We start from the raw sequence: 26,912 nt of genomic DNA on the forward strand, positions 1-26,912 counted from the left end.
AGAGCATTCAGCCACACAAGCCTAATGTCTTTCTGGATACCGTTACCATTCAATTCGTTAGCAAACGAAGGTTTAAATGCCTTTAGCTTGTAATCATTCCTCATATGATTTTGTAATGTAGAGTACGGAACTCCCAATTCCTCTGACCGCTTACGAATGGACTTCTTTTGGCGAACGTTCGACAGACACTGCAACCTCCACATACGTTTGCATTAGTGTTTATGGCCTTCAAGAGCGCATCTTATGTTTTATACGTTCAGCTGAAATGGCTTCTTATCACACCATAAAAGTGTGGGGTTTGGTAGGGAAGGCTTGTGAAATAGTGCACTGAAATCTAGAATAATATTTCTTATTGATTTTGCTGAATGTGGTCGTTCGTTAACACACGTGGTCATTACGATCCGTTCCTTGAAGGTGCAAGTGCACTCATTAGCAATGATTTAGATTTATGTGAGTGTCTACAAGAATAAAAGAACAATTTAGCATCTCTGCATTACATAGGGGGTAAAGGGACTTTGTGTGAACCCTGTGGATGCGGTCGAGGCTCCGAACAATGATCAAGGAACAAGAGACAAGGCACCCCATCTTCCGTTACTCACGACATCATTAATCCTTGACGTCTTATTTTCACATTCCACACGTCATTATAGCTCTTTTGGATGTGAATACGTATTTAAGACTGGGAAACCAATCAGTAAAACAGAAGTGAAACGTTTACAGTCTGAAATATTTTGAGCTATAACTCCAAAGTTAATTACGTCAACCAGAATTAAGTGATGTCACTTGCAGAGTGTATAACTAAAATCTGTTCCCTCTTTCTTGTTCCCTGAGGAGAGGCAAGTGTGCAGAGCTTAGGGAGGATCACCATGAGCGCCACGGGGGCAGTGACAGGCGGGGGAGCAGAGGAGAGTAGAAATCTCACATTACGTCTAATGTGCGAGGTTGCGCTTCGTACAGATTGCTTGCTGTAATTCACATGATGAGCGGGACAGAAAAGTTTTGTGTCAGTGCATATGTACGTAGGCAACGGCCCTGCCGCAGTGGATACACCGGTTCCCGTGAGATCACCGAAGTTAAGCGCTTTCGGGCGTGGTCGGCACATGGATGGGTCACCATCCTAGCTGCCATGCGCTGTTGCCATTTTTCGGGTTGCACTCAGCCTCGTGATGCCAATTGAGGAGCTACTCGACCGATTAGTAGCGGCTTCGGTCAAAAATACCATCATAACGACCGGGAGAGCGGTGTGCTGACCCAAGCCCTTCCTATCCGCATCCTCCACTGAGGATGACACGGCGGTCGGATGGTCCCGGTAGGCCACTCGTGGCTTGAAGACGGAGTGCATATGTACGTAGACGGTTATCTTCACATGTGGTACATATTGACAGCACACCACAAAGATAATGAAATGCCCTTACACCTGTTAGCCGCGCACTGGCCGAATGTTCGCTGCAACGCTGAACAGTGGTAGATCGCCGACTTTGGCAGAAGTTGCAAAAGGCACGAAACGTTTAGAATTAAGTCAAAAAATTCCTAACAGAACTGTGGCTCTCAAGAAACAAGACAAAGTGGACTGACGATAGCAAGTGAAATAGGACCCATAATAATACAGGTTTGCATTTGGCTAGCTATTTCGCCGTGAGACAGAACAAATATTGGGGTACAACAAGGGAAAGCACGGCTAAAGTCTGCCAAATTGCCATCCTCACGTGCACCCATTATGTTCGTATTTTCGTCTTCGCTTACTTCAACCAGTGCATCGCTAGTGTCATATATTTCGTACTAAAGATGGACAACTCCATCAAATCTACCTTCCCACCTTGCTTTAGTCAATGGCTTCAACTTTAGGATACATGTAAGGGGCGTTCAACAAGTAATGCAACACTTTGTTATCTCACCCAATTCCAGCTGACAAAATGCGGAATTTGCTGTGGGACGTGGTGGAATATTTCCGCTTCACCCCTGTAGTTTTATGAAGTTTTAACATTTGGCGGCACCATACGTAGAATTCAAAATAGCGGTGCGTTGCAAGCCGAGAGTTGTTCTTCAGTTACCTTCGGCGGAAAACCAGAGACTCACATTTGTTGATAATAGGTTGCAAAATGTCTGTGGAGACCTGGCGCTGAACAAAAGTAAGATTAGTCGTAGGGTGAGGTGTCTGTCATCATTGCAAAAAAAAGTCGCGCGAAACCTCACGATCTCCCGCTTCCTGGGCGGCCGCACATAGCTGTCACGCTCCATCTGTTGCAACGAGTGGCCACTCTCGTTTGAGGTGATCGACGGATCACAATCAAATACGCAGTCGTTCTCCAATTGGAGTACTGAAAGATGTGTTTCCGATGGGTTCCTCGCCAACTGACGGAAGACCAAAAAATAACAACGAAGAACCATCTGCGTGGAATTGCTTGCCCGTTAAGAGGTTGATCGAGGCAATTATTAGTAAGAACAGCCTCACAGGCGATGATAAATGCGTTCATTACCTCGAAATAAAGCAGCAGTCCATGGAGTCACGCCACACCACATCACCTCCGAAGAAAAAAGTTCAAAGCCCCATCCTCAGACGATAAAGTCATGGCGACGGCCATTTGGGACTCTCAAGGGGTTATTCTGTTTGCTGCCCTCCATCACGGTGCAACGATCAACTCTGATCTGCATTCTGTTACCTTCAGGAAACTGAAGAAACGACTTCAGTGTATTCGTCGCCACAAAAATGCAAACAAACTGCTCCTTCTCCAAGACAATCGAAAGCCTCAGACACGTCTGCGCACCCGAGAGAAGCATACAGAACTTCGTTGGACCTTTCTTCCTCACCCACCCAACAGCCAGGATCTCGCACCTCCCGATGTCTATTTGGTCCAATGCCTCCGATGTCGTGCAGTGCAATGGTACCATGTCGGCATACTGGCTCTCCCAGCAAGGTGGTGTGAGGCCGTCACACTCAATGGAGATAATGTTGAAAAATAGGGATTTGTACTAAAATAGTGGGAAATAATAAGGTTTAATAGAATCCTGAATAGAACAAACCTGCTTTCAGAAAAGAAACGCTGCATTACCTATTGAACGCCCCTCGTCTATGACCAACAAATCTGCCCAGCGTCGCGTAGATGCAGAAGAGAAACCAAAAATTTTGCTCACCAAACAAACGAAGGAAACTGCGTAGCACGATGCCTTTGCAGCATTATTCACGGCTAGAATCAGGGAATAACTTCTACAGGGAACCTGAAATACATGAGGATTTATCCAAAGTTCGATTTTGCATTCCTATGTTCTTGCCTTTCATATTTTACAGTCATCACTGCGCTGCCCCTTCACGTCTGCCAAAGGTAATTTCCTTTTTTTTCTGTTTTACGAGTACCTTTGTTGAAGCACCAAACCAGATGTATCCCTTACAGGCACTAAGCAAGAAAATGTTCACGAATATTTGTATCGTAGATATCATCAGTAGAATCCAATTAAGTAAACTCACTATCATTTTCCTTTGAGATACACCAAAAATGTCTGGTGCATAGCCCAAAATCATACTGTAATATTTAGTAGCTTTCAATAAAAATATTTTATTCTCAGTTTTTAACAGTGATTGCGAATTATGTCACTTTGTATGAGTTTCCCGAGATAATTTTATGACATTTCTTTACCACGAGTTGCCTTCCTTGCATGTTTGACCAGAATTTTTTTTATTATTATCACTGCCAGTTTCAAGAAATTCTCATAGTTTTCAGTAAACATTTTGTCTGACGTTCCACTCAAAGGAAGACTATCTATTCAAAAAATGAACAATTGCTATAAGGTGTTTGATTACGCCTTACCGATGCCGGGTTTCCACATTTAATATTTCCAGGGCTCCTGCATCTACATTTTTGACAAATTTTAATCTTCTGGAGATCTTCACCCACTCATGGTACGATTCTGAGTTCATTAGGGATCCACTGTAGCCGATTAACGTCTCAGAAATCTACCGCCAGTTTCTGTAGGCGCCTGAAGTGAATAATATTTTAATGTTCGGGAAGAGTTTGTAGCAGAAACAGAGAACATCATCTGCGATTTTTGAATAAATTAACTATTTTCTCTAAACAATTGCACCGCTGCACACTACCGTGGAGAAGTAGACAACTGCGGCGCGAAACACGTGGCAGTCAGAAGAGCTGAGTACTGCGTTGTCGCTTCTGCTGTACAAAGTAGAACGTCATAGCAGCACGGTGGCTTACGTACAAATGCTGTATCTGTTGAAACAACGTGTATAAATCACCAATGCCTATTTAGTGTATCCGTAGTACACGAAGGAGAAACGGCTGAAGTCGGATATTGAGGAGGCGTGCTCTCCGACATGCCACGACCACCATGTATGACTCAAAACAAGCAGTTTTGAAAGCACTTTCATTTACTGTAGTGAAAAATGGGACTTAAATCTTAAATGAAGTTTTCTGAGCGCAGTGTGAAATACGATGAAAATAGGTAAACAGCTCGAGCAGTGCAGTTCAGTTCCAAAACAAATATTGATACGTTTCTTTCGTATCATATTAATATTATCTATTGCTTGGGGCTTCAACATCGAAAAAGAAAGTGAGGGAAAACATTAAATTATTTTTTTTTCTACGTTGTCTGCAACTTTGAGCACCATGGCAAGAGGAGAGGGATGAAAATGGCATATACGGCATATCGAAAGGAGAGGGAAGGATAGGGAAAGGATGACACGCATCATTCCCCTATAAACATCACTGAATCTGTAGTCAAAAGGTTATGGTATGTGACGTGCAGTGAATATTTTACTAATTCGTTATTTATTTATTACAAAATGTCTTCCTCAGTGATGTTGCTACAGGTGTTTAAGGTTGTTGTTTAGGAACTGTTAGGTCATCACGAGCTGACACCTTTATTTCTTTATTATAAAGTCTTTCCCTTCTGTAGGGGCTTTCAAGCTGACGTAGGTGCATGTCAAATGTTGTATAGAGGCAGTGAAGAATTAATAGGGAACGCAACACCGCCACTAGCAATATTTTCTGTTTTAAAAGGCGCACGCTAGGAAAACCGGCACTTCATTTGTTATCTGTTTCCGTAGATAATTTCCACTAAGACACTAGATTTTATGAGTGATTTGTATGTCATATTTATTCACTTATGTAAAACTTTCATTGTCTTGTTTCCTTCGTCCTCCTAGAGCCACATTAAAACTTAAAATTTTGCCGCTTTCAAAAATCTGCCGCCGCCCTGAGCGGTTTCGTGGTTCTCCCCCCCCCCCCCTCCCTTCACCCCTAGCTCTCAATGCCACTGATGTGTGCACAGCTCGAAATCAGACAATAAAAGGTGCAAATATGCCGAAGAAATAAATGTAGATAGCTACTTGCATTTGAAAAAAAAAATAATAATAAAAAATCCTAGTTGGTCAATATCATTGTAAAAAAAAATAATAGTATGACCTGGGTACTTCCACAAGTGCGGCCAAGATACATTAACATTACTCGTATTACTCCGATTTGACAGTTCAAGTTATCTCATAACAGAGGAAAGGAGAAATTCCATGTATCGAAGTAAATGTATAGTCACTCATACAGATTTCTTTTACATATTCGGTTGCTTTATACATATATTTCACATATTTAGTTGCGTACCAGTCTTGATTTTGTGCTGGTTAAATCGTAAGTAAGCCGATTTTTATGTTTGGCCCCTAAAAGAGGCAGCTCACCTGAGATCAACTTCTAATTTCTTCCATACGTTTGGGAACACTTTATTTGAAAGTAAGTCATTAGCATAATAAAAGGAACCGCTACACTAGAAAATACTCAAAATACGGAGCGTTGTCTGAGCGTAATTCTGAAACTAAGCGACTTCTCGCAGCTATTTTTAATGGAATTCCTAAATAAATGAATATGACAATGGAGCTTTTGTGCACCACAACCAGATAATGGATATAATTGGAAGGAGAAACAGCCTCGGTCGAATTTTTTTGTTTTATTATCCGCAAAATCGATTTTCGGTCACTTAGTGACCATTCTCAGTGCTGTAAGATACAAGTAAAATTGTTAGCACTGGTATTAACAAACTCTAAGCTTGGTCGTATTTTTTTGTTTTATTATCCGCAAAATCGATTTTGGTCACTTAGCTCTAAGCTTGTTAATACCAGTGCTAACAATTTTAATTGTATCTTACAGCACTGAGGATGGTCACTAAGTGATCGAAAATCGATTTTGCGGATAATAAAATGCCGGCCGAAGTGGCCGTGCGGTTAAAGGCGCTGCAGTCTGGAACCGCAAGACCGCTACGGTCGCAGGTTCGAATCCTGCCTCGGGCATGGATGTTTGTGATGTCCTTAGGTTAGTTAGGTTTAACTAGTTCTAAGTTCTAGGGGACTAATAACCTCAGCAGTTGTGTCCCATAGTGCTCAGAGCCATTTGAACCATTTGATAATAAAACAAAAAAATACGACCAAGGCTGTTTCTCCTTCCAACTATATATAAAATTTAGTTATTGTGGTCAATTGCTTACGTACGCGGTGGATGCTGCTTATTCCTACTGCCGGCCTTTAATGTTAAAATGTTAAGACGCACATTCTTAGGGAGTGGGTCAGTATGAGTCTCGGTCCCAGGTATCGGTCAGTTGGCTCAACAGTGGACATTATGAGGAATGCTGGGCTAGATGAAGAATAAACTGGAATGCAAAGGCTGGTCTGAGGGAGAACGTCAAGGAAACTCAAATTATGCAACTGCACGTATCACTTCATGGCATACGGGAGGAGAAAAAATGGAAGTATTTTCTATGATGGCGAATGCAGCCACGAAATCAAGAGACCGTTATTGCTTTGAGGAGAGGGGAGGTACAACTTTAACAGTGTTTTAAGGAGTAGAGACGCAAATTTAAAACACAAATCCGTATAGTAAATTGTGATATACTGATATGACCTGGATCGCAAGAAAGGCTGAACGGCGTGGAATAGGTACCTCTGAATTGTGGTATTGGAAGAAAATACGTAAGAGTTCCATGGACTGCAAAGAGTACTAATACAGCAAATAAAACCACACTGTTGCTTAGACGGTACAGTACTGAAACAAAAAAAAGCAGACCTTCTTTAGGCACATTACGAGAAGACATCATTCTATGGAAAAGACGGTAATCCTGGGCATGATCGGAGGCAAAGGAAGAGGGATGCTAAGGATGAGATGAATCGATGGCGTCACATCAGTAATGCATTAGAACCTGGGAAGTCTACAGGAGAAAATGCAGGACAGAAGTAATTGGCGTGCTGTAGTTCAGGTGGTCATGGAGAGTGGGAATCGACTAAAATAGAGAGAGAGAGAGAGAGACACTATATACCAAGTTAATACCGTTTTACTTGTTGGATTGATCCGAGAGGGCGAGCTAATGCTTGTCCATCTGCCCTCTTACCTTTAACTATTTTTAATCAGTGTTATACGATGGAATCATTCCCTGCCGCATTCATTACTGTAAGTTTGGCACAACCACTTTGATTCTCAAACGTAGTTTGTAAATAACGAGACGAACGAACATTCATCGACTAGACAGTGGACCAAGGCAGGTAAAACACCTGGACGTTCAGGTTTTGTACTAGCAAACGACCTCTGTGATACGACTTGCATTAACTTCCTTCATCAATGTTGTTTCTATTTACCATTTTGTAACGCAACAATTATGCATACCTTTGGTTTAACAGATATTTTTAATCTACAGAACTTGTTTCAATAAATTATGTTTAAAATTCAAATGGCTCTGAGCACTATGGGATTCAACTTCTGAGGTCATCAGTCCCCTAGATCTTAGAACTACTTAAACCTAACTAACCTAAGGACATCACACACATCCATGCCCGAGGCAGGATTCGAACCTGCGACTGTAGCGGTCTCGCGATTCTAGACTGTAGGGCCTAGAACCGCCCGGCCACTCCGGCCGGCTATTATGTTTAAGTTGAGTCGTTTTTCAATTGGGCAGCAGGTTCCATCCGTACAGTGCGATTGAATTATTTTACGAACTTCTAACTAGAGGTGACTAGTTTCGTTTTACCTGGGTTCTTTGTAGTTTAAATTCATAAATTTATTGCATGTTCGTTTTTAGGCACCTTTCCGATAAAATATCAGTTACAAATGATTTATGATGATTCCTTCAAAACATTTACGCAATATTGAAATTGAAAAATAAAGAGTCATATTCATGAAATATAATGAAATTAAATTTTTTGATAGTAAAGGAATTACTTAGTTAATTACTGTTTCATAGTGTAAAAAGTGAGACACTTTAAACTAAAATCATTGACACAAATCCTAAGTGAGACGACGAGTCTATTTACTCAGACAATGGTTTAAAAACCTGAGAGCTTTCTAAAAACATGGTCTGCGTTACAAAAGCATTACGCAGAGTGGAAGAAAATTTGTACTGTCAGAAAGCGTGGCCCTATTCGATTGAGACTGATAAAGAGATGTTTGCAAGTCAAGATTTTAAACATGGCTGTAACAGCAACTATTGAAATTCTTCACGATAAAGGATGACAGCCAAGTATTGGAAGCCAATAAAAACATGGTTGTATCCCATCTACTGACGAAACGTGAATATAAAGAGTTGTCAGAAACAGTCTGAATAGCACGTCATCCTGTTTCAGGGTAAGTTGCGCCGTGTCCGAATAAAAGACAGTGGGAGTTAGCCAATAAGGCCGTTGGGGCTTGAGCGCGCAAATTCAAGAGGCTCGCCAGAGACAGTGCCGCCAACCATGTTCGTTTGTTTCCCGAATACCGAGCAAGAGAGCGACAAAATAATTAGACACGGGACGCTAGTAAGGATCGAACCAGCGCCAAAGGCTGAGCAGTATCGTACGTTGGCATCCATGCTATAACAACTGATACTAACTTTATCTGGAAGGCTGCTTGAATTTGCGCGCTCAGGGACCTTCAGCGCTTATTATTTCCGAAACGGCGCAACGAACCGAGTTATTTTCTTAACAATTATTTCTCAACTCAGCCTACTCTGCAACACCCTCTAAAGCTTTTCAGACTGTTTCCAACCACCCTGTATATAATCCAGAATGAGAAAGATCCAGGTACAAGCGACGTATCTCCTTCGGAATACTAAACAAATGTAAGAGACACCCAGCGGCAAAAAAATCATTATTACTATTTTTGGAACGATAAGGACGCAGTTCTTCATTTTCTGTAATGTCGCTGTTCATAAATAGCGAGAGACACATTCACCTTTCAGAAGCATAAAGGCGTCATTACCACGAAGAGATTTCACAAGAACACGGACGCGATCCAAATTCACAATGGTAATGCCCAACCGCACGAATCTTTGGCAGCTAATCTGGCAGCTTCCTAGAGTGGATCAAGATCCCTTACCCATCGCACAGTCCAGATATGACATCCTCCGACTTTTCCAGTTTGTACCCCGTGGAACACAGTCTTCAGCGTCTCAAATTGATTATACTGGTGACGTATGGTGGCTGTGAAGAAGTAGATACAACAGTGTGCACTCGACTTCTTGCGACGAGGATTGCAGAATAAGCTTAAACGACGATGCTGTGTCACTACATCTAAAATAGTGACTGTTGTGAGTAGCTTCATTGTATACAGGGTCAGTAACTTTAGGAGCATAAGTATGCTGTGTCAGTTTGCACGGTTTCCTCGTCCTTCGCTTTATTGCTGACTGATGATGGCGGCATGCTGTGTTCCCAGCTGGACAGACAGCCGAGTGGCGGCACACACTGGACGTCAACGTCCTGGGGCTGTCCGTCTGCACGAGGGAGGCCGTCCAGAGCATGCTGGACAGGGGAGTCGACGACGGCTTCGTCATCCACATATGCAGGTAGACCTCAAAGCGTCTATAGCGATGTATTGTCGTCTTGTGAGACTGTATAGAGGTATTCTTAAACATAGAGCCAATCAGCATTTAGCTTCCAATAAACGTCGACATCAGGTACCGCGTGAGAATCATTGTCTCTGGTACCTCAAAACCGCCCTAAGCTTGAATTCTGCACTGACACCTGCGATAGCTCTGACATGAAGAACATTTCATGAGATACCTTAGGGAGGAACTAATAAGTTTCTTGACAGTTCTTGGATTACAGTACTCCTCTTCATCATGTAGCAAATACATGTTGCAATGTAAAGTGAGATCGGTTCAGAATTCTCCAGTGCCGTACTGTCTATTGCGATTCTCAAGGAATAATCCTCATAGATTACTTGGGAAAACGTAGACCCGAACCTGAAACCTATTATGCTCCATTCCTCGATCGTTTGAAACTTGTGTTGGCTGAAGAAAACCTAGATTAGCACACGAAAAAGTACTCTTTCAGGAGTATAATGTTCCATCCCACATATCAGCGATAATGGTGTGAAATGGGCTTTGAACTGCTTCCTCATTCGCCTTGTACACCAAGCTCAGCTCCAAGTTACTTTTTCCTGTTCCCTAACTTTAAATTTTGGCTTGCTGGTAAGGAATTTTCAACAAATGAAAAACTGACAGCTGCAGTCAACGAGTATTTCGCAGAGTCTGACAGAACCTCTTTCTGTTGATGGGATGACAAAGCTGGAAGATCGCTGGACCAAGTGTGTGTCCCTCATAGGAGACAATGTCAAGAAGTAAGGTGAGTTGTTTACCGATCAAACATTTTTCCTTTTTTTTTACTACACTTAGTAAACATATTTTCTATTACCACACAGCTTAAATTATATTGTTGCATTACGCCTGAGTTGACGCTAGCTCTTAGGTTACAGATATTTGTGTTCTAGTACTTTTCCATTTTTTTAATTTTTTTTAGAGCTATCGTAACTATTTCGGTTTTACACGTTCACCAAATTCTCAGAGCAGAAAAATGAACAATATACTTTATTTCAGGATATGTAGATTATCTACCCATCTATAAAACTAGAAATGATTTTTCGCGATATAAAAATTGAATCTTGGTTTGATAAACCACAAGCAATGTCTTCTTGTAAATATACTCTTCCAAATATTCGTGTAGGGTCATACACGTGCGTGATACTTTTCCTGTTAGGCTTAACATTACACCGCATTTAGGTTTCTTTATTACAACGCTAGCTACTTTCTTTACAATTCGGACAGTACAATTACACGTGATGATATCACTGTGTACTGTCGTTGAAGAATAATAAAATGATTTCTGTTTCCCGAATACCTGGTTCTCGAAGTACTGGTACGTATTTGTAGCTACCGAAATAACAAACACTACCTCACTTTTTACAAACAGTGTAATTTTTATCTGGGTTAAGGTAACACTTGAAGATTTGGAGTTGGTGTTTTTTTTTTTAGAGTTTATAGTCTTGGTTTTCACTTAACTATTGACACCATTGTTAATCATTACTGTTAATCCGCTGCTGTTACTGTTGGTGGTAGTGTGTGTGTGTGTGTGTGTGTGTGTGTGTGCGAGAGTGACGGTCGGTAAACTGTCTATGACAGACTACCTCGTCTGAATATCTGCACTTGATGCAAATTTAACAACTGCCCAATTTACAAAATATTCATTACCATTATGTTTCGTTGTTGTTGGGAGTTTTCGTTGCTCAATTTCCAATCAACGTCTCATGTTTAGAAAATGGGTAGAAGTTCTTCTACTTTTTGTGTGTTTATTAACGAACATGAAAGCTGACTCTTATCTCCACAGTCTACATTGGTGTTCAAAATTAAAGCAACAAACCACTATTTTCCCGTCCTGTGTCTAATTCACGATATAATCATATAAAATGTCGGCAGATGTCCGTACAATCATGATCTGCATGAAAGATAGCATTCCGGTCAACGGACAAGCACGCCAACGATGACGTCAGTGCACCCACCAAACGAGGTAGTATTTGTCTGGTAGTCCAACATCCACGGTCGTGGCGTACACTGTCAGAGACGGTGCAGTGTGGCACAGAGAAGTCGGCTATCAGATTCTTTGCTGTAGAGAGCCGTAAAAAGAATGGAAGCAGGACAGTCGCAAACTAATGTACCTCGATGGCTTAATGTGAATCGTTCTGTTGTTTACAGAGATCGAAACTGCATCCCGATGACCAGGGCGGGGCTTACCACGTGTAATATCTGAAAGAGAGAACCATTATTTGGCTGTAAGAGCACGACGGACCGCCTTAGTAGCACATGGCAGCTGGCGTCTGAGATCGCAGCACCCGCGAGGCAAACGCTGTGTGGAAGGCTACAGCATAGAGGCGTTTACTGTCTGAGATCTGCTGTATGTGTACCTCTGACGCGTCTTCTCAGAAGGACCATCAACATGCCACAGTGGGCCAATGTTATTTTCACAGATGAGTCCCGTTTTGGTGTGGAGAGTGATTATCGACGCAGACGCATCTGGAGGGAGCGTAGAACGCATTTTCGGAATCCAAACATTGAGGAAAGACAGCGGTATCGAGGAGGATTCCTAATGATGTGGGCAGGGATTACGCTGACTACCCTAACACCTCTTCATAAAATTGTACGAGTGAACAGGCAATGCTTAACTGATGCCAGGTATCGCGCTGAGAGCCTGGGGCCTCATGTGTGGTTCTTGCGAGGAGTTGTGGGCCCATACTTCGTACTGATGGATGATACTGCTCGACTTTTGCCCGCATCTCGTGGTCGTGCGGTAGCGTTCTCGCTTCCCACGCCCGGGTTCCCGGGTTCGATTCCCGGCGGGGTCAGGGATTTTCTCTGCCTCGTGATGGCTGGGTGTTGTGTGATGTCCTTAGGTTAGTTAGGTTTAAGTAGTTCTAAGTTCTAGGGGACTGATGACCATAGATGTTAAGTCCCATAGTGCTCAGAGCCATTTTTTTTGCTCGACTTTTAGAGCACGGGTGATTGATATTCTTTTGGAAGCGGATGATACTGCTCGCTCCCCCGATTTGAATCCTATGGAACACGTCTGCGATGTGTTAGGAAGCATCCCCCAACCACCCTTGAAAACTTCCGAACAGCTCTGCAGAAAAAATTGGCGTTATTGCCTCAACGTGAGACTGATGACATCACTCACAGCATCACCACTCTTAGTCAGACATATATTGCTGCCAGAGGTGGTAACACCCCATGCTAAGTACATTAACCAGTTGTCGGAATGTGTGTGAAAATGCATTAAGTTGGAAAAAACGAAGAACATCTTTGTCTACCGTTATAAATGGTGCAGTTGTTTGCCTTCTGTATTTTTTACGTTGTTTCTACTTTACTGCCACCTGTTTATATTGTTTTGTTGAAAAATTAACGCAATCTTGCGCTATTTGCGTTTGTTGCTTGAATTTTGGGCACCGGTGTAGATAAGACGTTTGATTGTCAGAAGAAAATATTTGCATTATATCACGTTTTCCCGATTGAAGGGATCGTTACAACGGGTCTGTTTTCACTTCCCTTTAAAAGACGGATTCTGTGAAAGTAATGTAGCATTCTGCTGCGATGTAGAATTCTCGTGCATCTAAGGAAACAGGAAAATTCGCATTACGTGAGACGGTGCGGTGGATAAAAAAGGCGGAGGTGAGGATTTTAAACCCCCGTCCAGCGATCCCCATGAAAATTTCCTGTGGTTTCTTTGTTTATTTTAAGGCCCAAGCCAGAATAATTCCTTCAGGGTCACCACCGTTAATTTCCTAACAAGATCGTTGTTAAATTGAACTATTGTTTGTCCTAGTAACCCCGATATCGACGGAGCATTAAAACTTCTTCGCTTAGACCTGAGGAAGTGCATGACAGATGGTTTCAAGTCCGCAACATAGAGTAGACTTTAATGCGAGGCACCGTCTCTGTCCTGTGTAGGACCATTTAGCGAAAAAGAAAAACAAACTCATAGTATACTTTTTTGTGTTCACTCGAACTATAGAAACGAAGGCGCTCAATTATTGTAACCTACAGATCTTCATAACCTACTCTTTGTAGAGCTCCAAGCATTTTGCTATATCTGTGTACTAACGCATCATGTGCCAAAACCACTGCCCAGTAGTGATAAATACTGTGACTTGCTCACTGTTACGACCAACAACATGCTGCAGAGTTGAAACTAACATTAGTAATATTCATCAACGAAAAACTCCACGGAGGAACTAAATGTACAGCACATCTGGTGTATCAGTTCCTGCACAGGTCGAATCTATCAAACATTCTCCTCACACTTAACCCTCTGTTTCGTTCCAATGGTTGGTAGGGAGGAACCTGGAACTTCTTAAGTATCACACTGAAGTTTATGTATTTTAAGGATAGAAAATAATGATAAATACAGACTTGTGTTCATAAGGGTCCTGTCACTTCAGTGCCAATACTACCCCTTCTAAATGCGGGTGATTATGTGTGATAGCAGTAAATGACGTGATGGCAACGTTGTGGCATCGCCGAATAAGTGAATTAAGTTAGTCATGCCAATGACAGTCCCCAGCTGCGGTAGTCCCCAAGCTGTGACGATACTCCACTCTAAATTGACCAAGATCGGTGACTGGAGTCTAATTCTAGGAAGAGTAGAACAACCGGGCACTGATAATACTTTTATTATAAAAACAACTATCAAAGATACAATGCAAAGTGAACATTCATTGAGACAGAACGTTAACTCCAACTCACTAACCTAAATTTGAGATTGTCAAAACGTTCATGACGTGACTCGGAATCGCGTCCTCGCTTATACGACAGAAACACTTAGGCGGCTGATACTGATTAACATGGAAGTTACGAAAGCCTCTACCCTTACTGGCACTGACAATGAACGGCTCTGCGATCAAAGAAATGGAACTTAACACACGTACTGTTAAAAGAGTTCCTATGTGCCGATTCGTGGTGCGTATATTGCCGAATTCAATTCTGTGAAGAACAATTCTGCAGCGATTATCTGGGAACTGCTGCCAGTGGTCGCAGAGACAAAGTGCGTTGCGTAGCTGAAGATTCTGACTACACAGAGGACGTCAAATGGCGTCTGCAACCTCCTGAGGTCGAGGCCACTTATGTAATGACGAATTAAGAATTCTACTTACTTATAAAACAGGATCAGAGACTTCTTTAAAGTGTGAGCTCGTAAAGAAGCACTTTGTAATGCCTCCGTCTCCACGCACAAGCACAGGTTCGTATCTCTGTCCATAGAGAGACGAATGATGCAGTTCCTAGTGGCAACATCAGCACATTCGAATCTAATGCTGAGACAGTTCGCTGACACCTCGCCAGCCATGTCTCAAAACTCTATCCACCTAAGTTTATCACTCACTGACGCTCACCAGAGAGCTCTCAAAATCGCTGTCTAGCCAAATATGTCCCACCGACACCACCAAGAGACGCCCTCCGCCAGAAGCGTCCAGTTTAGAGTAAATCTCGCGTCGTTAGTGTGAATTCTCCTTACAGCCAATCACAGCCCCCTTTACAAATGGAGTATCTTCCACTCTACACGTCATGAAGCTATCACTCAACCTCTTTCAGCTCATGTACAGGTCAATAGAAACTTCTAGAAAATATTATGACACCTCCACCATCTGCAATTGAACTAACCGAATACGTTAACGTGTCTTTTGGCAGAAATGCGGCTTGGCACTTCGCATAAGAACTTCTTTCGGACGTTAGCATTCATTTGCGGCAGGCATCCCACGTACATTCCTTATGCTAAAAAAGACTGCTCATGGCACCTGTAAGATTCTGTCTCTACAATCTCATACTTTCAGCATCATCTCGCCTAAGCCTCCTTGGCGACCACAGGTCAATCACGAGAAGACCTTTCCCACCGGCCTCGCGACGAGGCGACTGTCTTGGGCTGTAAACTACCAGCAGTCTGCTTTTAGATCCAGGAAACTGGCTTCCCACAGCCCTTGTTCCATGTCGATCACTGTGACCGTGAAGTCGCACTTTCGCCTTTCTGTCAGAAAATTAGAGTCTCAGCTTGCATCTCCACAGAAATTGAGGCTACCAGTATCAACCAAGAAACGGTTAAGAATTCGCTAGCTTTCGCTCCCCGAAGTAAATGAAATACGAATTGTGAAAATTATTCATGTTTGGTGGTTAAACCTTGCCGACTTACACAGTATACAATTTCCATCCATATAGTACAGGCAGTACAAGTTTGTTTCTTTTTCTTGCTTCCAGTATAGCTGGTCACATCATGCCATTCGATCCACTGTACTCGATGTACTACGCCAGCAAGCATGCTGTCAAGGCTCTGCTAGAAGGACTGCGGAAGGACCTGGTTGCCAGGAACAGCAAGATACGGTGTGGGGTAAGTTTCAAAAGCATTACGTTGTTACATTTCAAAGTCTCCGAGCAAGACTGGTGTTTCTTAATTTTGCGGTTACGTAAATATACTATTCAATCATAGAGAATTTTCCAACCCGGTAAATATACAGTTCAAACAAGTATATGTACACTCCTGGAAATGGAAAAAAGAACACATTGACACCGGTGTGTCAGACCCACCATACTTGCTCCGGACACTGCGAGAGGGCTGTACAAGCAATGATCACACGCACGGCACAGCGGACACACCAGGAACCGCGGTGCGGTGTTGGCCGTCGAATGGCGCTAGCTGCGCAGCATTTGTGCACCGCCGCCGTCAGTGTCAGCCAGTTTGCCGTGGCATACGGAGCTCCATCGCAGTCTTTAACACTGGTAGCATGCCGCGACAGCGTGGACGTGAACCGTATGTGCAGTTGACGGACTTTGAGCGAGGGCGTATAGTGGGCATGCGGGAGGCCGGGTGGACGTACCGCCGAATTGCTCAACACGTGGGGCGTGAGGTCTCCACAGTACATCGATGTTGTCGCCAGTGGTCGGCGGAAGGTGCACGTGCCCGTCGACCTGGGACCGGACCGCAGCGACGCACGGATGCACGCCAAGACCGTAGGATCCTACGCAGTGCCGTAGGGGACCACACCGCCACTTCCCAGCAAATTAGGGACACTGTTGCTCCTGGGGTATCGGCGAGGACCATTCGCAACCGTCTCCATGAAGCTGGGCTACGGTCCCGCACACCGTTAGGCCGTCTTCCGCTCACGCCCCAACATCGTGCAGCCCGCCTCCAGTGGTGTCGCGACAGGCGTGAATGGAGGGACGAATGGAGACGTGTCGTCTTCAGCGATGAGAGTCGCTTCAGCCTTGGTGCCAATGATGGTCGTATGCGTGTTTGGCGCCGTGCAGGTGAGCGCCACAATCAGGACTGCATACGACCGAGGCACACAGGGCCAACACCCGGCATCATGGTGTGGGGAGCGATCTCCTACACTGGCCGTACACCACTGGTGATCGTCGAGGGGACACTGAATAGTGCACGGTACATCCAAACCGTCATCGAACCCATCGTTCTACCATTCCTAGACCGACGAGGGAACTTGCTGTTCCAACAGGACAATGCACGTCCGCATGTATCCCGTGCCACTCAACGTGCTCTAGAAGGTGTAAGTCAACTACCCTGGCCAGCAAGATCTCCGGATCTGTCCCCCATTGAGAATGTTTGGGACTGGATGAAGCGTCGTCTCACGCGGTCTGCACGTCCAGCACGGACGCTGGTCCAACTGAGGCGCCAGGTGGAAATGGCATGGCAAGCCGTTCCACAGGACTACATCCAGCATCTCTACGATCGTCTCCATGGGAGAACAGCAGCCTGCATTGCTGCGAAAGGTGGATATACACTGTACTAGTGCCGACACTGTGCATGCTCTGTTGCCTGTGTCTATGTGCCTGTGGTTCTGTCAGTGTGATCATGTGATGTATCTGACCCCAGGAATGTGTCAATAAAGTTTCCCCTTCCTGGGACAATGAATTCACGGTGTTCTTATTTCAATTTCCAGGAGTGTAAATTGCAGGAAAGGAAATGTAGTGAACAGGATGTTAAAAGCACATTATAAGTATCCAGGCTTCGTGTTAGAATAGTATGAGCACGACATCTTTCTTGGAGGACAGTAAATTTGGGAACTTTATTACGAATACTTCGACAGTTTACACATAAAATTGTGACAGTCGAAATGGCTCTACTCTGAAGTCAGTTTGACTTGCCCGTCTGTAGATCGACTGACGAGTGTTCATCAGAGAACCTCAGACTACTGCCTTGCTAAAAAAAAAAAAAAAACCCTCATGTGCTCTCCACGAGTACTCTGCTGTCCGAGTAGCTGCTTCCTTTGTGTAGCGCACCCCTGACCTGTCAAGGAGTGTCCTACAAATCCCTACACGATAAAGCACGTCCAGAAATCTGCACCCAAGGTCGTCACAGACGAAGAATTTGGTTGAGTTCCCTCACTCGGCTCCAAACCAAAGAACAGCGACCAGCTCTCGGTACGATGTTGCAAACTGCGAACTCTGCTTGCACCCCTCACACGAGTCCAGCAGTTTTCATCTCCCCTTCCAGATGGCTGTACGAACTGAGGATCGCTTCAGGATCCATGCGACTGGCGTCGTTGGTGCCGACGTGAGCCACAACTTCCAGACGACTGGAACACGCATGCTCTGTAGCCACAGGTGAGGCCGCCTCCACATCTCTTATGAGGACCCTGCAGCAGTCATACAGAGTGCACACGGGCTTTCTTTCCAGCCCTGAACGCTACCGGCCTAATGGGGTCCATAACGTGCCTATCACTGGAGCTCCCAGTAACCAGTAAACAGCTCCCCCCGTGAGCCTGCTTGGGCACTGCTGAAGGAGCGGCCATCTGTTCACTCACAGGGTGAATGGGCGAGGCCAGGCGGCCAGTCTCCACATCGGCCGTCCACCTCGTGCTCTGCGACAGCGTTACTACCTGCCACTGACGATGCTGTGAGGGCGGATCCACCGCGTCGGGTGCATTAGGAGGTGCCTTGGAAACAGAACACATGGGGTAAACAAGTGACACCTGAGGTGTCTAATGCGACTTTCCAGACTCGTGATGGGTCACCAATGGTCGCTGCTGCTTTCAAGAGCTACGCAACTGGCTGTTCAGTGAGCAAGTACTGCGCTGATGACTGGATGAAATCACATTTACAAAAACGCGAGATTAACCCTATTAAACATAGAAACGCATGAAATTTACTAAATATACTACGTGGACGCACTCGTATCACGCACGTCACGTCATTGGAGAAATAATTTTGGATACTACGTCAGTACGACGATTAAAGTACTACTGGTCGATTGCTCGTTGCATCCATGGTCCTTTGAAAGCCTCTCTGTGTATCTAAAATCCCAATAGTCCAAAACGTAAATTGATGTGTACACAGGGTCCATGGTCGGGAGTGTATACTCGCATGCTAGCATTCATGACTCTGTTGCTGCAACTGGAAGACCCGCCTGATCTCTAGTTGCAGCAGGCTGGTCACAACAGCCACGGTGCCAAGTCGTCGGTTCTCAGGTTCTCGACCTTTCAAGATACCGAGAAGAGTTTTGTGGACCTCACCTGTGTCTCAGGTTGCGTCAGAAGGTCGTATCGTGCATGATACGGCTGTGCTGAGTCAGTTCTCCAATTCGACTGCAGCTGCACGTGATGCAGAAGTGTGATTTGTGACTCCACCTCACGGCAGCTACAGATCTATAATGGTCATTCAGCCATCCCGGATTTACACTACTGGCCATTAAAATTGCTACACCACAATGATGACGTGCTACAGAAGCGAAATTTATCCGACAGGAAGAAGATGCTGTGATATGCAAATGATTAGCTTTTCAGAGCATTCACACAAGATTGGCGCCGGTGGCAATACCTACAACGTGCTGACATGAGGAAAGTTTCCAATCGCTTTCTCATACACAAACAGCAGTTGACCGGCGTTGCCTGGAGAAACGTCGTTGTGATGATAAGGAGGAGAAATGCGTACCATCACGTTTCCGGTTTTGATAAAGGTCGGATTGTAGCCCATCGCGATTGCGGTTTATCGTATCGCGACATTGCTCCTCTCGTTTTGTCGAGATCCAATGACTGTTAGCAGAATATGGAATTGGTGGGTTCAGGAGGGTAATATGGAACGCCGTGCTGGATCCCAACGGCCTCGTATCACTAGCAGTCGAGAAGACAGGAATCTTATCCTCATGGCTGTAACGGATCGTGCAGCCACGTCTCGATCCCTGAGTCAACAGATGGGGACGTTTGCCAGACAACAACCATCTGCACGACGTTTGCAGCAGCATGGACTATCAGCTCGGAGACCATGGCTGCGGTTACCCTTGATGCTGCATCACAGAAAGGAGCGCATGCGATGGTGTACTCAACGACGAATCTGGGTGCACGAATGGCAAAACGTCATTTTTTCGGAGGAATGCAGGTTCTCTTTACAGCATCATGATGGTCGCATCCGTGTTTGGCGACATCGCGGTGAACGCACATTGGAAGCGTGTATTCGTCATCGCTATACTGGCGAATCACGCGGTGTGATGGTATAGGGTGCCATTGCTTACACGTCTCGGTCACCTCTTGTTCGCATTGGCGGCATTGGCAGTGGCAGTGGACGTTACATTTCAGATGTGTTACGACTCGTGGCACTACCCTTCATTCTATCCCTGCAAAACCCTACATTTCAGCAGGATAATGCACGACCGCATGTTGCAGGTCCTGTACGGGCCTTTCTGGTTAAAGAAAATGTTCGACAGCTGCCCTGGCCAGCACAATCTCCAGATCTCTCACCAATCTGGTCAATGGTGGCCGAGCAGCTGGCTCGTCACAATACGCCAGTCACTACTCTTGATGAACTGTGGTATCGTATTGAAGCTGCATGGGCAGCTGTACCTTTACACGCCATCCAAGCTCTGACTCAATGCCCAGGCGTATCAAGGCCGTTACTACGGCCAGAGTTGGTAGTTCTAAGTACTGATTCCTCAGGATCTATGCACCCAAATTGCGTGAAAATGTAATCACATGTCAGTTCTAGTATAATATATTTGTCCAATGAATACCCATTTATCATCTGCATTTCTTCTTGGTGTAGCAATTTTAATGGCCAGTAGTGTATTTATAGGAGTGGGAGGCAAACTGTGCAAACCGATAATACGTCCGAATTTCTTTCCAGCATAAATGCCTCAATACATTTCTGCCGAAATTGTGCCGAGAAAAGTGTGGGCGTAATACAGCACGCAGGAGGTTAGATTAACAACATTCAGTGATTGACCCCACCCTGCTAAGCAGCACGCGGATGGGCGTGGCTTTGGAACAGTGTGTTTTCATTGTGGTGGTGTTTGAAGTACTGGCGTGAAAACGATGATCCAAGGACAGCACACGCTCTGTGGTTCTCCAAATGTATGTTTCTGATTCGTGTAAAGGACACTCACTCTGTGGATACCATCTGTCGACCGAAAAAGGCGATAATTACTGCAAACGATGTGTGAAATATTAAACCTGAGGCAAATATTCTGAATAAAGCAACGAGGGTATCCGTCTGTGCAAAATTTGTTTTCAGGACCAGGGAAACGCAATGTTCCATTACGTGGAGACGCTTTTACCTGTGTTAAAGTTGACTGTGCACTCTTCATTTCCTCGAATGGTGCATGTTACTTTTTTGCGAGACGTTAAACTTCACAGTTCACGAAACTGATATGTAACTGTTGTAATGCACAATAAATGTACTTGTTTTTGTAAGCAAGTTCACATATGCAATTCATAACCCTGCACACGAACTAAAATACGCTTTTATATACATCCAGTGAAAACTGCTATACGGAGTGTCTGAATCATATACAGCAATGCTCAGACTATAATGTAGGGACCTGATTTGGAAATCCGTATAAGCAAGCAGTATTTACATCGCCACTAGCATATGGTGTTATTGTTATACAAGCCGGTAGGCTTGCTGAAGGGCTGTATACCCGAACTTTATGACGTATTATACGTAGACTGACATGGTTTGAGATCACTATGTCAGCAGTATTGGCTTGTTGTTGATCATTAACACGGCTGCGGCTCTACCTTCCTACTGCAGTCAAACCGTTTCAGCACATGAGAACTGGGTAACACATGACAATTTACCATGACGCACTTATAGCAGGTTCCGCTCACTGTATTCGAGCACCCAGTCTGTGTCTCCTGCTCCTGTAGGCTGTGTCTGCAGTGCTGATAGCGTTGGGTCGGAAGCCCCTCTACAGTTTGTCTACTGCATTAACGGTAGACCATTAACTATTATATTCTGCCCGCCTGCTTTTATAATAAGATTCTCGGACTCCAAAATAATCGGAAGCGTTATTCTCCACGGTACCGTCGTTGGTACGGTCTGTCCGTCGCCATTTGGTACCCTGTCACACAAATCGCGGAATTTACCATTAAATTACACCGTTACGTTATTATAGGCCAACATTTCTTTTTTTCCGGAATCTGAGATGATGCCGTTAATTTACACACAGCGCACGTATTCTGCCTCGCGAAACTGCACTATAAATCTGCATTAACGGAACCAGCTTGCTTCAGTAGTTCTACAAAGTTGTTACAGGGCAGAGCGTTGTATGTTCGAGGGGCCATCTTCCATATAAGCGACACCTAGGGTTGTACTATACCATAACAGTGTTTAATGTGGATGACCTCCAAATGTAGACTGAAAGTTATCTTTTATATATTATATATGGCAAATCAGAAGTCCAGGAGCGGGCAATGTTATTAGTAACCAGCTTATAGGTTTTACAAAGTGACGACGCACGTGGCTGATCATGGTCGTGGGTTTAATACCTGTGCAACACCGTTCAGGTAATAACTTGATGTCTTTTCAACTACTCTGTTATGGAATACAATGATGTCTCGTCGGCAACTATTGGAAATCCCGCACTACTATTGCCGCTGTCATCACTTTATTTCCCGTGCAGTGTCATTCTGTCATCTTCGTCTCTTCAAACCGGCACCGTCATACTGCTACATTGTGATGTTGAGGTACGTGCCTCTTAATATTTGCAGGTGTTTTGTTTACGCTTTTCTTATTGGAAGTCCTAGTATGAATGATGTGGGAGAGGGCTTGATATTAAGCGTATATTCTAGCTGAGGCAGCATCATAGACTGGTAGAATCTCTCGTTGTGATCCACTAATTTATTTTTAGAACACGACGACTTCCACACCTTCCACTACCAGATGCGCAAAACTATAGACCTATATCTCTGACGTCGATCTGTTGTAGAATTTTAGAACATGTTTTTTGCTCGAGTATCATGTCGTTTTTGGAAACCCAGAATCTACTATGTAGGAATCAACATGGATTCCGGAAACAGCGATCGTGTGGGACCCAACTCGCTTTATTTGTTCATGAGACCCAGAAAATATTAGATACAGGCACCCAGGTAGAAGCTATTTTTCTTGACTTTCGGAAGGCGTTCGATACAGTTCCGCACTATCGCCTGATAAACAAAGTAAGAGCCTACGGAATATCAGACCAGCTGTGTGGCTGGATTGAAGAGTTTATAGCAATCAGAACACAGCATGTTGTTATCAATGGAGAGACGTCTACAGACGTTAAAGTAACCTTTGGCGTGCCACGGGGGAGTGTTATGGGACCATTGCTTTTCACAATATATATAATAAATGACCTAGTAGATAGTGTCGGAAGTTCCATGCGGCTTTTCGCGGATGATGCTGTAGTATACAGAGAAGTTGCAGCATTAGAAAATTGTAGCGAAATGCAGGAAGATCTGCAGCGGATAGGCACTTGGTGCAGGGAGTGGCAACTGTCCCTTAACATAGACAAATGTAATGTATTGCGAATACATAGAAAGAAGGATCCTTTATTGTACGATTATATGATAGCGGAACAAACACTGGTAGCAGTTACTTCTGTAAAATATCTGGGAGTATGCGTGCGGAACGATTTGAAGTGTAATGATCATATAAAATTAATTGTTGGTAAGGCGGGTACCAGGTTGAGATTCATTGGGAGAGTGCTTAGAAAATGTAGTCCATCAACATAGGAGGTGGATTACAAAACACTCGTTCGACCTATACTTTAGTATCGCTCATCAGTGTGGGATCCGTACCAGATCGGGTTGACGGAGGAGATAAAGAAGATCCAAAGAAGAGCGGCGCGTTTCGTCACAGGGTTATTTGGTAACCGTGATAGCGTTACGGAGATGTTTAATAAACTCAAGTGGCAGACTCTGCAAGAGAGGCGCTCTGCATCGCGGTGTAGCTTGCTCGCCAGGTTTCGAGAGGGTGCGTTTTTGGATGAGGTATCGAATATATTGCTTCCCCCTACTTATACTTCCCGAGGAGATCACGAATGTAAAATTAGAGAGATTAGAGCGCGCACGGAAACTTTCAGACAGTCGTTCTTCCCGCGAACCATACGCGACTGGAACAGGAAAGGGAGGTAATGACAGTGGCACGTAAAGTGCCCTCCGCCACACACCGTTGGGTGGCTTGCGGAGTATAAATGTAGATGTAGATGTACATATCTGTGCGTTATAGATAATAGCATCCCATTAATAAGTATTGTGGCATTTCTTTCGTCTTTATAGCAATGGAGGGTAGTCATAAAAGCTTTGCGTTAGGCGTTAGGTGTATTACGATTTCTCTTTGCAACGTCATCAAATCTTATTATTTTAGTAAGCAGCTGGAAAGTGGTTCGGTTAATGGTAGCAGTATAAACAAACCTTCCTGAACTGCAGGACCATAAATCTGTAACAGATGATTACTGTCATTTTCCTTCTCTGTAATAATAAGTAGTCCTATATACGCCATGAATTCAGTATTGTCTGTCTTGGATATTTTCTGCCTCAATGCGTCTTCATTGGTACGCTTTATTTTTTTTATGATGTTGACAATTTCTGGAGACAAAAACTTTTCAAATGGGTCTCTTATTATTCCTACTTTACCTTCGTCTCTTATGTCTTCTCTTTCTGTCTCTATGTTTTGTGCCACTAGTCTTCTAATGTGAGGAGGTTTGGAGCTATAAATTTTTCAAGTGCTTGTGATGTGACTGTCACTAAACTCGCAAGCTGCGTCATCAGTTTCAGGCGCCCAGAGTCTTATGTAATCTACCACTGTTCACATCCTTGCGTGCAACACATTCCTCTTCAGGTTCACTCGCTACATCGTAGGTTTCATCAAATTCAATTTGAGGATCTGTAGATTCTTTCAGAGTCTGTAGTATTTCTCTGCCAGTGAGTGAATGTCGACACATTTCAATCACGGTTGTATCTAGCACTGAATTAAGTGCCCTTGAACAGGAAACAAGAAATAACCAAGGGGAAATGAATCGTTGTTGAGACAATTTTCAACCTAGTGAAAGATAATTTACATGTGTTCTAAGTTCACGCATTGTTATTATTTGTGGCGTAAGACGACTGTTGTGGGAAGTTGCATTACTACCAAGGGCGAGAGACTTTATGACCATCTCACTTAAACTTAAATTTTCCGGTTAAGCTTAAACGAGAAATGTGAAACAATCATAGAATCTGGAAGAAGACTTCATCAAAAAAAGTAAATATTTTTTACAAAATTTTAAAAAATAAAGTACCTAAGTAGATTTCAATATTTTCAAAAGGTAGGCATAAAGCACTGTATCCCCCCTCCCACCCTCCCGGTGTTACGAAGCTTAATATCGGTCAAATACAGTCTATAAAGCTTTTACAGGACCTTCTGACTGCAAACTGCTGTTTTTTACATGGAATTTAATAGGCCTGTGCTATTTGTAGTAATAGTAATAATTGCCAGAGTAAAGCTTCATTTATATATTTTATAGTGAATAACACGATGCATCATCGATGTCCGTCCTCAATTGGTGCTTCTAACCATTTAAAAACACTGTAATATATACTTTGAGAGTGTGTTATGAGTAATTAGATTCAGTGTCTCTATTTGAGGGCCAACCTAGCACATATTTTTCTGCAGCTATAGGCCCGGATAGGGTAGTTTTACGACGTCGAATTTTAAGGCCTAGTTTCTAAAATGTCGACTGTTGATCTTTACCACTGGGGTGCATACTTCAGACTTTGGTCACTAATTTAACGACTATATATATGTGGAAATTAACTCATACTTTCTTTTACGATACAGTGTTGCAATATTGCAACATCAGACATCGTTTTAACGTCTAATAAAAATGTAAATTTTGCATTTTTGCGCTGCTGCTGTTTTTTAATTGATACTGGAGCGTATTACAAAGATCGAACTATGGTCTCGATTTTACAGTGCAGTATTCTGCTGGTGATTGGAGGAATTGGGATTTGCAATTATTTCGCGTTTTCTGGGTTTGTGGAGTCGCATTTAAGCTACAGATCACTTTCAACAAATACTAATTTTCAATTTCTTATTTATATTTTCGAAACAAATGTTGGTTTTTAATTATTTGCAGAGAAATATCGATTTTTGATGTAGCTATCTGGTACGTAGCAGGAGCAAGTAGGATGTGAAGATGGACGTGCTTTTATTTATGTTTTCAGACCTTGTGGGAAAGTGTTTAAGGAAAAAACTCATTTTCAGTGAATAAGAATTCCTAATTCATTACTTATATTTTCGAGCAAATGTTGGTTTTTATTTGTAAATTAGAGGTATGCATAGTTAGATACCAACGTGAGGACTGGCATAGGCAGTCCTTAAACGAATTTTTTTTTTAAGTTAGTAATACAAAAATAGCTGCAGAGTTGAAGCCAAGGTTTGCGGGAGTGTTGGGAAGTGGTGTAGTGGTGTGTTTCACGCAAATTGTGTAGTAGCGCAGTTTGTGTGCGTGTGTGTGTGGGGGGGGGGGGGGTGTTACTGAAGTCAGTGTAATATGGCATGCATGTGAACTGCAGTTGAATCTTTCTCACACGAATGCGGGGGCTGCTCAGTGTGTGTATGTGTCGGGGGGGGGGGGGGGGGGGCGGTGGGTACTTAATGCAAATTTTCCACAATGGCAGTAGGTATGCACAGGTCCTCTCCTCCTTGACCTTGGGACGAGGCAGTATGACATGATTCCTCGAATGACTGGAGATAAAAAAAAATACTGATGCTGACATCAGCAAAATACGAAAAGCTCAGTTGCATGAGATTTCCCAGAATGACCTCTAGGTCGAACTCAAGGATGTCTCTTTCTCTTCTTAGCCCTACTACTTCTAGAATGGACCAACTTTGTGTTGTAAGTA

General features: G+C 43.6%; 1 protein-coding gene across 1 annotated transcript in view; it reads left to right on the forward strand.

Annotated features, from left to right (window-relative positions):
- The window catches only part of LOC126235576 (dehydrogenase/reductase SDR family member 11-like), a 51,034-nt gene extending 31,840 nt beyond the window's left edge, over positions 1-19,194 (forward strand). The window contains exons 3-5 of the mRNA XM_049944293.1: positions 9,666-9,795; positions 16,021-16,150; positions 19,114-19,194. Of these exons, the coding sequence (XP_049800250.1) occupies positions 9,666-9,795; positions 16,021-16,150; positions 19,114-19,194 (341 nt within the window). The remainder of the gene's footprint in view (positions 1-9,665; positions 9,796-16,020; positions 16,151-19,113) is intronic.
- The last annotated feature ends 7,718 nt before the right edge of the window (positions 19,195-26,912 follow it).

This window comes from Schistocerca nitens, chromosome 2 (genome assembly GCF_023898315.1).
Source record: "Schistocerca nitens isolate TAMUIC-IGC-003100 chromosome 2, iqSchNite1.1, whole genome shotgun sequence".
NCBI classification, from domain to species: Eukaryota; Metazoa; Arthropoda; class Insecta; order Orthoptera; family Acrididae; genus Schistocerca; species Schistocerca nitens.